This window comes from Oryzias latipes, chromosome 20, assembly GCF_002234675.1.
Source record: "Oryzias latipes chromosome 20, ASM223467v1".
NCBI lineage: Eukaryota > Metazoa > Chordata > Actinopteri > Beloniformes > Adrianichthyidae > Oryzias > Oryzias latipes.
This window is the reverse complement of record NC_019878.2, coordinates 4637775-4651935: the sequence shown is the minus strand read 5'-3', so window position 1 is coordinate 4651935 and position 14161 is coordinate 4637775. Positions and strand designations below refer to the sequence as shown.

At 40.7% G+C, this 14161-nt stretch overlaps 1 protein-coding gene across 3 annotated transcripts in view; it reads left to right on the top strand.

The window, feature by feature from the left end:
• sugct (succinyl-CoA:glutarate-CoA transferase) overlaps window positions 1-14161 on the top strand; it is a 101844-nt gene that overhangs the window by 57469 nt on the left and 30214 nt on the right. Inside the window, exon 13 of one of the 3 annotated variants that reach the window (XM_020712469.2) lies at window positions 1547-2971. The exons of the other annotated variants lie outside the window; for them this stretch is intronic. Coding sequence (XP_020568128.1) covers window positions 1547-1573 — 27 coding nt within the window. The 3' untranslated portion in view covers window positions 1574-2971. Of the gene's footprint in view, window positions 1-1546; window positions 2972-14161 lie in introns of those variants that run through there. 3 annotated transcript variants of the gene reach the window in all.

The following is a 14161-nucleotide window of genomic DNA, read 5'->3' as shown; positions in this document are numbered from 1 at the left end:
GTTTTGGCTAAAAGCAGCATAATCATCATTTAAAGACCACTGGGAAAAGATTAAGGGATGATCGGAATGGGACTTTAAGATGTGATTCCGTTGCTTTGGTATTCGAGAGCTCCTCTGAATAAAATTGTCTTATAAATGCCTGAATATAAATTTCAGCCTTGTTACATGGCACAGTTGAATTGAAAAACGGGCGCTTGTTCAGTTTAAAACACGCTCCTTCTGTGTTTGTGCGACTTGTGTTGTTTTATAGTTTGAGTGGTCTGACTCCATCAGGGAGTCGGATGAATCCCAATGGCGTCTCTTTGTTGGCCGGTTGCTCCATCAGAATACAAGTCATCAAAGTTTCTTTAAGAAATAAATTATGAGTCAATTTTGTTAAATGTTATTTTGCCGCATTAGTTTTTCACCAGGCCTGACAGCTTTGGAATCCTTCTTCCTGGAAACACCTGGAAGATTTGGAAATTTCTAATGCTTTCCAGGAGTGAAGTCCTCCCAGTTTGATGTGTGTCCCAAAAAGGAAATGTTTTCAGGGAAAAACTCTGAGATTCATTGATTGTTTCCTGACAGCGCCCTCACAAGAGTTTCCTTCTCCGCATTTTCACCAGTTCTCATCTTCCACTTGCTTGTATTCCTTCAGCTTTTATCTTAACAGTGATGCTTGATAAAAGCTGAACTTGACCTGACCTGCTTGAAGACTGCATGAAAGCAATACAACGTTAGAAGGTAAAACAGAAACTCATTAAACAATGATGCAATTGATTAAAAAATGGTAATTATGAGCAGGCTAAACAGGCTGTGTCCCCTATTCTGTCTGCTTCACTTTTAGATTTGTTTCTGAGTATTTCAGAAACCAGTGGGAGTAATTAAGACTCGCCTTTAGTAATAGATTTTCATTCACATTAATCGGTTACTCATCACATCAACAGTTTCGTAGTGTTTTAAAGGCAGACATTGACACACAACCTCTGAATAGTAAGAGTCTCTCTTTTTTAATTTGGTCCAACTATTAACTACTAAACCCCCTTATTGTTGCTGATTATATATATATATTTTGACGCTTTTCTAACTTTTTTGGGCCCTATTGCAGTTTAAACTCACCTATTTCCAGTCATTTAGGTTAGTGAGTTAAAAATAAATATTTGTCCTGTTGTTCATCGTACTTTCTGTCACAATTCAATTACGTTCATTGTGTCTACACGACTCTGACGAAGGTGGAAGGTTATCCGCCGAAACATGTAAGGTACGTTTGACAAAAACAAACCGTGTCTGAGAAAAAGAAATTATTTAAGAACACACTTCCTCTCACCTTCAGTCTAAAAGCATCTCAGTTGTACCAAAACCAAGATTTGTAACAAAAAACGATTTCCCACCCTGCTTTCTTTGATGGAAAAATGTGCTTTAATGTCACGTTTTTCTGTGTCTTAGGTAGGGCATGGTGTACAAAGTCGGCAAAATCATTGAGTTTCTTTTGGGTCGTCTCCCTCCTGCAATCAAAAAATCCAATCAGCCTGTTCTTCCTTTCTCCCATGTGTTCCTGCTTCTGCAGCTGCCGCTCCATCAGGTGTGGATTTAATCATTCCTGGGGGGCTGAAGACTGATACTGGACTGAGAAAGAGGGCTGGTGATGGTGACACTCAAATCAAAATCAATCATATTAAAATATGCTGCTAAATGAGATTGCATATATATGCATATATAGTTGGTTGAGTCATCCTATGGGTTTATCCACTCATGCAGAACATGAAGGTGGTTTTGCTTTACTTGAAGCTGTGACAACGTGAGACTTAACACTAGTTCCTCCCTCTGGTGAAAAAACTGCACCTATTTCAGTTCAAAACACAGAAGAGCAACATTTATTGGCATAGAAGTGCTGAACCTCACACAGTCCAAAAGACTCCCATCTTTGGAACCAAACTGTGTCCTACAACAAAAGAGGAATGAGTCAAGAGCTTTTGTTGATGGTAACCATAGTGACCAAAGGACCTGATGAAGCACTGCAGTAAAATAGTTATGAGGAGGAGTATGACAGTGAGAGCTGTGGTTTGATGAAGTCCAGCTACACAGAGATGACAGACACTGACAGCAGGTGATTGGCTGAGAGAATCCATGTAAAGCTCAACTTCCTGTCAACTGTCTGTTTGAGGGAATGAGCTGCTTCAGGAAGATGAGGGTGTCACCATTTTGTTAGATCTGAGCATCAAGCTGAAACATGTTATTTATTATAGCCTCATTTCATCCCCGAGTATGTGTTAGAAAAGGATTTGTTCAACACGTTCAAACAAAGAGGCGCTTCAAATTCCCTACAGGAGGTTTTTTTCTTCTTCTTTTTTTTTTTTTTACAAACAGGCAAAACCTGCTGAAATTCAGGTAAGGGCTCTGTGAGACCTCATGCAACCCAAAGTTTAGACTAAACCACAGGGGCCATGTTTTCTTACTTCCAGGCCAAAGATCCGTCCTGTACCTTGGAAGGAGAAATAATTAGTTTAGTATTAGGAGAAAAAAGGACTAAAAACCCTGTTAAAAACAAACTAAAGGCGACAGATCCAGCCCGACTACCAAACCAAACTACCAAGCCACAAAGTAAACCCTTTCCAGCCCCCTTTCCAAAAAAGGGCCAACAGTATAGGAATAAAAAAGTTAAAAGGAAAAAATTCATATGATAACAACATACCAGCACCAAGTTTCCATCACACACTGCCCCTGTTGGCCATCATACCAACCGGCTGATCAGATCTGCTTCACCTGGGCCAGGTAGGAAACAGGAGGTGGCAAGGAGGAGAACACCGCCCTCCTCTGTTGTTGATGTGCAAACAGTTAACAGTTTACCATATAGATAGATGTCTGTGGAACCAGAAGCAAACCTTTCAAAAACAAAACATAAAACAGTGTAAACTGAAAAAGGAAATCTCTAAATCACAAAAGCAAAGGGTGGCAAAAGAGTTTACAATGTGAGAACTTAAAATCACCGAATGAATATGAAAGATTATTGAAGAAAAGCTGCTGAGATTTGTTAACAAACATTACTTGACGAAAAACAGGTTACTAACACACAAGAAAACTAGAACTAAGTGAAAAAAACCAACAGGATAGGAGTAACAAAACCTCATCCTCAGATAACCACATTACAAAAAGCAGGTTTGAGCTCAATGCTCTTTTCCCCAATCTTTTTCAGGTCTCAAACCGGTTTAATGCCAGGACTGGTCCGAATGGGGACAAAGTTGGTGTTTAATATATTTTTTAACTTCCGGTTAAAAAAAAAAAATGTTATTATTTCAAAAAAGATTTGTTTTTATAAAATCTGAAAACATTAGTATTTTTTTTTTGCAGATGACACAGATTCAATGACACAAAACAGTTGATTTTTAGAAATTGTTTCTGATTTGTTAAAATTCAATAAAAGCGATTTTTTATCACATGAACATTTTCTGTTCTAGTTTTTTAGCTGCCTGCCTAATTCATTCCTAATCTCCCTTTTACAAGTTTCCTCAGAAACATCTTCAGAAGATTGGAAACTTTATTTGATTGAATCTTCATTCTCTGTAAAATATTTGCGGCTAGTTTAAACTTAAACTTTGTGATGAAGATGAAGACGTCAATGTGGAAGCTTATTACCAAATGCCAACTTTAGTTGCTTCCAACTTTTAAGTTGTGATGGATAAATAACGCAAAATAAAATGACACAACCATCGTAAAACTGGTATTTTATAGATATAATGATAAATGTGAATCCACCGTGTCTTTATTATCTGCCAATGTAAAACATTTGAGAATCAGTCGCCGTGTATCAGGCAGATCGGGGCAGATTCTGGTCTGTCTCAATAAATCTGTATTTTGAGGAAAACATCTGGTTTTGTCTGTAAATAGCAGGTTTTTTTTCTTTATTTGGTTTCCTCACTGGCTCTTTTCTCCTTAAAGACACTTTCCAAATACGTTTTTGAATGTTTTTCATTAGTTTTATGGGCTACTAACTTAGTGGTCTGAGCAGCTGATTAAAGTCACATCACACGTCAAGACAGATGGATGTGGTGAATAGAATCCGGGAGTTTTCCGAAATATAACTTTATCAGAAAATAAACAAAATGGATATAATCAAAGTTAGTGTCTGTATTTCTTTGTCTCTGCGGCCCGGTACCAAGTGGCCCACGTGCCGGTCCAGTTCCGCGGCCCGAGGAACCACTGCTCTAATAAACCTTTGTGTTGTAAGCAGCAGGCTGGATGGATCAAAGATAGCAGACAGCAGTTTGGTGGATGATAATTTATTGAGATCTTGGAGCCGGGCAGACAGGCAGAATCAAACAACGGTTTCTGCAACCAAACCGTCCAAATGGCTGAGATGGAGTCAGTAAAGGGACAATCTGGCAAAAAGGGGCTGGAGGAACTGGGCTTTATGCTGTTGTCCTGATGAGGGAAGTGGCTCCGGCTGAGAAGGGGGTGGAGCAAGAAATACACACAGGAACAGAGGCAGGGATCCCAACACTTTCTATATTATACAACATCCATCCATCCATTTTCTGAGGCCGCTGAATCCCTCTCAGGGTCACGGGGTGGCTGGAGTCTGTCCTGGCTACACCCTGGACAGGTCACAGGCCTGTCACAATTACACATCCATACACGATCATAATCCCACCCAAGTACAATTTAGAGTAATCAATAAAGCATGTTTTTGGACTGTTGAAGGAAGCTGAGTTTGGAATTCCATTGTAAGGCGAAAATGCCAAACACTGCTCCACCGTGCAGCCTATTTTTAATCAAATATATAAATGAATAAATACATAAAATGTCAAAATCAAACATCTTCATCACAAGAAGACGATGATTTTCTCTGTATCTCACTTTAGACACAAAAGACTCATAAATGGTAATTGTTAAACACACACTCACACACATGCATGCATACCTACAGTATGTGCATTAACACATCTAAAATGATTGTGCATGTGAAGTGATAACAAAGGAATTCTGAAACATCTGCTCCTCTCAGTTGAAGTCACAAAAAAAATATCAAACCCAAAGTTTCAATCTTCACACATGAAAAGGTTCAAACTAATGATTAATGTAACTCGAGCTGATCGCCACATGAGATCTGAAGGGTAAAACTGCAAGAAACCCAAGCAAGTGATGCGTATCTCACCTCAGAGCTCAGCGCTGTTACTGTTGGAGTAATGTTATGTCCTGTGCGGATCCGAGTTCAGCTGACAGGAACTATCATTAACAGAAGAAGAAAATATTTGGAAACTTGAGCGGCAGATAAAGCAATTGCACAGAAGAAGAGAAGAGGGCGTCGGCTTATTTTCACTAAACTGTTCACATTAAAAGCGAGATCTCTGCTGGAAGACAAATAAGTACAAGACCAACGTGAGGAGGCCCGACCATGTTCCTGCTCCATCACGGCCAAAACAACCAGAACTCTGTCGTGAGTCCAAGCTGAACCTGGATGTGTTTTCTGTTCAACACTGATTATCATAACAAGATTTTTCAGAGCGGCTGGAATGTGATGCAGAAACATTCACACTGGGCACATTAATACACTCCTCCCACCTCGCTGTGCGAACCCACAGAAGTTGAAAGAAAATGCTGAGACTCAGCAGATCAATGAAGAGAAGGAGAAGAGGGAGGTGTACCTGCTGGAGGAAGCTACTGGTGAGGAAACGTCAGCCAGGATTACCTCTTCAGACCTCTACCAGTCTGTGGTAGACCTGTCTCTGCCTGCTCTTAGTATCATCTGTTGAAAGTAATTGATCATGGAACAGAAAATGAAAGACATACAAGAAGATGCAAAGAACTCTGTCTCATTGCCTTTTGCTCGTGCCAGATCTATCATATTGGAGGATATGATCAGGCTTGGGAGACGATTGAAGGATCTGGGAGAGCAGGAAAAAGGAGGAGGAAGATTCTTTGAAAAAGATTAACTGGAGTTTGAGTATTGGGTTATTTTACTTTTCTGGCCCTTCATAAGCAGAAAAAGGTTAAAGATCACCATAGTGTTACTGGTTAGGATCATTGATAAGGTGATCTAACCTCTGTGTTGTTCTGCAGGTTAATCAAACTAATGATTGATCGTTTGGAGGGGGATCAGTACCAGTGAGCTGATTCACAACAAACAATAACAGCTAATAGAAGTTAGAAAAGAGCCTTTACTTCCTTTTTTTTGGGGACACATGCTCAGACTTCACGCTCGCCTTTTGGTATGGAAGCGAGATCAGCTGCTGCCTGCAGGTTTCTCTCATGGTAAAAACCTGCAGCTGTTTGTCCGCGTGTCTCTGCAGATGTGGGGTTTTCCAAGGACATTGAAGGGATGATTTGGGATCCTCCTGAGATTCCCTTTATATTTCTTTCTGCCTGTTTAACATTTTTTGCTTCATTTTTTTTTATACCGATAACATCCCTTTTTGTTCTCACACTTGCTCTAATCTTCTGTCTCGTGATGGTTTTTCCTTAAGTTTCCATTTTTTAGATGGTCTCTTCCCATCTTTTAAGAAAGTCTTTCTGTTTTTCCCCTCAAATCTGACTTCAATTTATACAATTCTTGACACCGTTCCTTTCTTTGCTGCTCTTTTTCTCTACTGTTCCTGGGAGTGGTCTTGAGCAAGTTTCTGGGGTTCCACCCCTCAAGTCGACCACACTTTAAACAGATCAGAAAGAGAGAGGCGCAAAGCCTCCATGTTTAGACTTGGAGCATTTGGAAGTCATTGTTGTGATGCATGCTGGGAACTCCAACCACATGAAGGAAACGACGACGCTGCGTGGCGTGACGAGGCTGAGGGCCAGCCAGCGGTCACCTAAAGAAAGTGTGAGTCATGGCACCAGTCACTTCACCCGTGTAACGTCTTCCCTCTTATTTTTTGCAACGAACTGACCTTATATCCTTATTTAGTGTTTCTCCTGAAGTGCTCTCTGAGGAATCCAGAGTAACTTTTATACCTCCTAAAGCAGGGGTCGAACAAGTTTGACACAAAGAGCAGAAATTTTTAACTGTGAGAGTCAAAGAGCCACAACACGCACTGACCTTCCAAGACATGCACACAAACAGCAATTAAAGCCATATTATTTCCCATAACACACTCCTCTCCCTACAACACAACAGCAAGTACTGTACTTTTGTTTATTTCAAGGAAAGTGTCCACCCTCAATACACACATCAAATGTGGCTTAGCCAGAGTTAACAGAATGACTACCCTGGAGGTCAGATGCCCCCTCCACACACACAGGAATTCATTTTATTTACTATTTGTTTTTAATACCCTCTGATGGATTTGAATGTGGTTTAAGAGGCAGAAAAAACTAAATATGAAAGGAGGCAAAGAGCCACATTACGGTATTTTCACGACCATAAGGCGCACTGGATTATAGGGTGCAGTTTCAGTCATGCGGGCTGTTTCTGCATTTAACACATACAAAAGGTGCACTTGGTTTTAAGGCGCGGGCACGTTAAAACATACCGGTAAAACATGCATGCTAGTGTGTGTTTTTAAAAGGCAGCAGGAGCAAAACTGAGTTGGTTGTGATTTATTTTTTATTTTTTCAGTCATCAATCAGCATCCAAAAATCAATCAAAGTCCTCATCTTCTGTATCTGAAATGAACAGCTGGGCTGAATGATGCTGGCTTTTGTGAAAGCTGGAAGAACAGTGCAAGCAGACACATTAGCCAAAGCATCTACAATCCATTCACAAAGTGTGGTGTAACTCGCTGCCTCCCAGTCTTAATAAAAGACTAAGACTTAGTAAAGGGAGTGGAAGATAGAAAGCTTTTCATTGTAATCCGCTGGAAGTTGCTGCACCACCTTAGTCCTTGACCCCGATGGATAGATGGAACAGTTTCAAAAAACAAAAGCACCAAGATGGACCTCTTAGAAAAATGTTCAATTTTCATTTCCTCTGCAAGCGTTCCTGCCTTCAGTCGAATGGTGACTATAGGGATGCTTCTCGCAGCTGTTCTCCCATTGTTAAGCCATCACTAGCACCGGTCTTCCAACTCAGGCCACCTGATGCGCCTTTTGGAAACAGGGCGCATCTTCTTGACTTGCCGGAGTTCGTTTTCCAGCTCCTTCCACTTGCGAACCATGGATTCAGTCATCTTGAATTCTCTGGAAGCTGGTCAATTCCCATGTTCTTCCTGTAGCTGATAGCTTGCAGTTTAAACTGTGCTTCATAATCTTGTCTCTTTGCGGATGGCCTTTTTTTAGGGTTTCCAAAACGATGTTGTTCTGCACAATGCACATAGCTGCACTTTTGTACTATTTGGGGGTGTGTCTTCTTTCACGTTGAAACGTCCCCCCTTACCTTTCTTATGCTGTCAAAGTTTTCCCAATTATTTTCTGACCTTCATTTCTTAAAGTAATGATGGCCGCTCATTTTTCTGTACTTAGATGCTTTTTTCTTGCTATAATACAAATTCTAACAGTCTATTCATTAGGCCTATCAGCTATGTATCCACCTGACTTCTGCACAACACAACTGATTATAAACTTACTGGTGGTGTGTGTGTAAAATTTTGTGAAGATCGCTCGAACAAAAGTTTTGTTTCTTGTACTGTGGAAAAATTTGAAAATCGCCATATTTCGCACTTTGCAATAAAATGGCAGCCAAGCCATACATATGTCCTGTGGCCATCCCATAATAGTTTTAAAAACTTCCTTTGGATATACCTGACACCTGTGCGTGTGTTTCTGGTTTAGTATATTTTAAAAATGTTTTTTTTTTAGCCCCAAAAGAGATTTTGGCCCCATTTTGACAGTTTCTCCTGCTGTGATGTCACCCCTTTTTTGGGTTGTTCACTGTGCCCAAAATTAATTATCACTGGGTGTGTGCAAATTTTGGTAAGTATTTGAGTTTGTGGCGAGAATGATATCTTCGACGCAATAAGAAAGAAGAATTGCGAAAAAATCTGGTCCTTGCAGTCCAGGACATAAAAATAAAACAGACAAAAGAATCCAGCTGGATTAAAAGCTAAGGAAGCAAACTATACTTTAAATTTATTTTCCTGAAATGAGTATTGATGAGGCCACACTGAAGTCATCCCTGATTCTGTGTTGGGTCCAGGCTGAGACTGTGTACACTTCCATGGGCAAACCAAACGCTGCACTGGGGTCCAACAGAATCAAAACAGAGACTGACTTAGACTGAAAACACAAACATCAGGAACATCTGAGTTACTTTCTATAAAGATTGTCAACTGTTACTGGAAACATTTGGATTGTAGAAATGTGCTTTTCTCTTATGAAAGTAGTTGGGGAGGCACTGTTTTGCCATAAATCTTTTCTTGCAGTTATTTTTGGAGTAAAAATATAGAAATGAATCTTGGAAGTTATGAAATCAGGATTTCAGTTTTGTAATTCCTTGGCTGTGAGTCAGCTAGAGAAGAAAAGCTTTTAATGTGCCTCTTTTTAAACTTTAAAGCTCCAAACCTCCAAATTGAAACAGAAAAAATTATCATCAACACTTCCAGGTATGAATGCTTGATATTAGAGTATGTTCATGAATGCTTGATATTAGAGAATGTTCAATGAATTTTGATGCTTTATTTTCATTTGAAGGGACTTTTTATTAAATGCATCTGGAATCTGTTCACATTCATGGAAAATGTTGAATAAGATGTGGTTTAACTGCTGTTATAAAGTGTTTGTCGCAAATGTGTCCATGTGGCTGCCTGTAGAGGGCGTCTCTAGGCTTAAGTCCGGCCTTCTTGTGTGGCTGTGGTGTGAAATCTGCAAAATCTCGGAGTGATTGAACCGTGTGAGAAATAAGAGGATGCAGATCCGTCTAAGGATGTTTCGCTTTAGGAGAATTTAAGGTGGGAATCAAACCCTGGACCTAAATCTACTGCCTGCTTGGAGCAGGAATGCTGTGCGGCACGATTTGGTTTGTGAGGCATAATCAAATCAAAATGTGTCTGCATACTTTCCCATGGGGAAGGAGGAGAAGAGGAGGAGGGCCTTCCAATTAAACAGTGACTCTGCTAGAGAATGAGAGATAAACAGACAGATAATAATCAGGAGTGAACAGAGTTTCAAACAAAAGCATGGACCAGGACAGGGAGAGAAATGTCGGCGACCGCTGGTTTTCCATGTTATTTTTGGAGCTGAAACCTGTTTTTATGTAACCATGCACAAAGTAGCAGCTAACGAGCTAAAATACCAAAATTTACTTGAAATGAGAGATCAAACAAACGATGGGGAGAGCTTCTTCTGAACCCACATCTGTGGCTCATTACGCCAACAACGCCTTTTAATGCCACCACTCATTACCGGCCAGAACACAAATGCACAACGACGACACTTGTGTGTAACAAGAGCCGAGTCAGAACTGTGTTTATATTTACTTTACTTGATGTTGAATGTTTCGGGGTCAGAGGTGAACAATTATGGAGCTCTCATTTAACATGAAGCAGACTAATTGAGTGAAGGTTCAAGTAGTGTGTTTTCATACAAATGCAAACATGAAGCTTTAAATCTGCGTTTCGCTGTCAGGGCTGTAATTAGTCAAAGTTTAACGGCAGGCTTTAGGATCTGCCAATCAGAGCTCTGTGTGGGAGTCTGTTCTGGTTTAAGGACCTTTGTTAGTAGACTCGCCATGCTTGTTGAAACCCATCTTCTTCACGAGGACCACAGACACAACGGTCTTCATTTCCACTGTCCATGTCATCCCATGCCTACCTTCCTCATTTCATTAGCCATAAATAGAACTGAATCCATAAACTTTATACCATTTCTCTAAAAGTTTAAATGTTGATTTAATGCAATCTTTTAGTTATTGCATTGGTTTTATTATGTATAATGGGACACGAAAGTCAGTTACTGATTGTGCAAGTTGTCCCACTCAGATACACGAGAGAATTAGGTGAGAGAGAGAATGTAAATAAATAATCTTGGAAATTACATTTAAATTTTAAAGCATGTTTGAATAATAGAACAGAAAATAAGTGTTTGTCTAATGACAAAAATTAATATCAAAACTTTCTCATATAATCCTGGTAGAAAAGGATAGAGGTCAAACGTTTTGTAGGGGTTATTAGAAAGTTTCCTCTGTAGCCGCTATTTTGGTCCATTGCTCCATGCAGGTCTCCTCTAGAGCTGTGATGTTTGGACTTTCAACTCCCTCCACAGATTCTCTGTCGGAATGAGGTCCAGAGACCGGCTTTTTGGGTTTCTCAGGGGTTAAACATTTTTGCTGATCTGTTCGTTTTTGTAATAATTGGCAGAAGATGTTTTCTCTGAGCTGAAGATCTGGATGTGGATGGACTTTATGGAAACTGGATAATAGCTAAACTCCAGGATGCCAAACAGAGACTAATCATTTTGAATTTGTGGTCCTCAACATCAAAAGACGTGGTTTCTTCCTCACATGGGTCTTTAATTAAGATGTATAGTTTATCTTCATTTCAGATGTGGACGGCAACATTTAATTTATAAACCACAGAAGAGCTGCTTTTTCTGAGCATATGTAGGCTTAATGATTCTGAGAATTCATATCAAACCCTTCTAGAGCTCTCTTTCTTTTGCTACTATGCAGCCTAGACACAGTCCTGTTGCTGCATTCTGGGATGTATAGAAGAACATCTCTTCCTGTAATACAGATGAGTAAAAACAGTGATACAGATCTTACCTTATGGAGGATAAATTTCATGTCCAAATTAGCACTAGAATGTATCTAAAGACCCCAGAGTGCAGCCTTCGCAGCAGCATGGCTTTATCTTAGAAGAGTCCAGCTGATAAACTGACTTGCAGTACTGATATTTCTTCTGTGGGTGAATTTTAAAAGTTTCATTAAAGGACAAATATTCAAAGCTGACCAGACCAAAGTCTTTGGAATTCTTGTTTTATTATCAGGGTGATGATAATAGCACCACCATAGCGATCGGAATATCAAAAACATTATTTCTAAAGAGAAAGCAACCCATGAAGCTGTGTTGGGGGGAAAAAAATCTGGATTTTTATGTTTGAAATATTAAAATAACGACAATCAAGTTGGACTGGCCAATGAAGATATCAGTGGGGACTGGGGAATAAGACACTCTATGATCGTTGCATATTTCATGGTAGAGGCAGGTGTTCCTAACACTTGTGACTCCACCTTACCTTACGTAAAGACTTACGTAAGAGGGAAGAGATGCACATGTTTCTGTAATGATCCATCTATCTATTTTCTTAATCTGCTTTATCCCTATTATGGTCATGGGACTGCCAGAGCTTAACCTGGCTACTGTTTGGCGTGGACAGGTCGCCAGCCTGTCGCAGGGCGTTTTACGTAATCATATTTATGTAAACCATGCAAGGTTTTGAAATGTAATATTCTCCTGCTTTAACTAGACAGCATCTGTCATGCAAATCAGGTGGATGACTATCTGATCTTCTCTCATGTGCTGCAAGATGATGCTCATCCCAAAGAGCAAACAAAAACATGACGCATGTTTACTGAGACATTTAACCGGATCTGTCTGATAAATAATATGAAGTCGGAGAAAATAGTCTTGCACAAACCAGATCTAACCAGAAACATTCAAAATCTGACATTGCAGAAACTCAGTTTAGCTATATCGGTAAAATTACAGCACATGACCCTTGGTATTTCAAAAATATTTATTAAAAAACATGTTAACAGAAATAATAACTTGGAATAACATGCATTCCGACATTCCAATCTTATCAGGCGTTAGCATGATATTGTTCTCTGTTCTGAATAATGTAATGATGATATTTTCAGTATTAGGCTAATGACATGTCTATCCAGGCTATTTTAACATAAAAAACCCTAATCACATCAGCAATGAGCGCAGTAGAGGCAAAGTATTTAATGCATTTTCCAGCAGTTTTATTCAATCCAGTGACAGAAATGATCAATATCTCTTGAAATCTGTATTCTTTCTTCCAAACTCTGCATAAAACCTGGATGTGATAGTGAAATAAGCGACTCGTCGCATTTCGGGCAGACACTCGGCAGAATTGCAGGTTACTCCCCTAGGGCGGGTCTGTTAATTAACCCACCTGCTTAGCGTCCTATTTAAGTCAGGTGTACAATTGTTCATTCTCTCTTACCTTCAGCGCTCATTCTTTGCCGGTCTCCGAGCCCGCGGGTCTCCTTCTCTTTCGGCGTCTTGCCATGTTCCCCCGTCCTTGGGAAGGATGATCCCCATCTTTCTGATGTGGGGTTTTGGTTTCGCCGCGTCTGCTCTCCTTAATTTCTCCTCCGCTCCGCGGGCGGCTGCCGATCCGCGGGCGGCTGACGGCGCACAGCGCGTTCGTTTCGCCGCGGTCGCGTGCATCTGCAGGGGGTGTGCTTTCCGCAATGTTCGGGATGTCCGTGCCCCCCGATCAGGAGTAGTCGGGTCTTCTCGTCTGCCGTGGTCACCCCAATTATCCACGGTGAGCGTCGTGCGGTACTTTTCCCATGTAGTTTTCTATGGCTGCGTCTCACTTCCTGTTTACTTCGGTGACGTCACGCCCCTAAGGACCCTGGGAATTGTAGTTTTTTCCGGGTCCTTTATGATGCACTTCTGATTTTTTTTCTGCTGCGTAGTTCTGCGTCGTCCGGTTGTTTTATTTTATTTTTTTTCAGGGGTTGTGGGGTCCTTTCTGTGGTTGTGAAGGCTGGCAGTCCTCGTTTGGACAGGTTTCTCATGCTGGCTGAATTTATCGTGGCTTTTAGCATTTATTTTCTATTGCTGTTTTGTTCTTTGGGAGCTGTGTGTAAATCTTGATTGTCTTTAATTTGATGCTGGCTTTATTATTATGGCGGTTCTTCTGTTTGTTTTCTTCGTTGTTGTAGCTGCTGGTTAGTTGGAATGTGAATCAGTGTCTCTTGGACCCGTCTCTGCGCTATGGACATTTTCCCTTATGATTGGTCTCTCTTATGCAGCATCTATGGCTCATTTTCTTCACTCAGCGATCCTCATTCATTGCCCCGCACGTTCTGCTCCGCCTGTTTTTTTTTCCCTGCTCTGTGTACCCCAGTGGGTCCTGCCCTGTCCTCAGGGACTTGCGTCGGCCGCATTAGTGAGTGTGTCGGTCTCGTCGCGGCCTTGTTTTCTCGGCTGGGGGTAGTTCGATCCTGGGCCGCGTGTTCCTGTTCTGGATTTTCGTGTTTTGCGTTTGATCTTTCCCTCTCTATGCCTGGAGTGGTTTTGTGATGAATGTTGTGTCTTCAGGCTTCCTCCGCTTGTTCTCC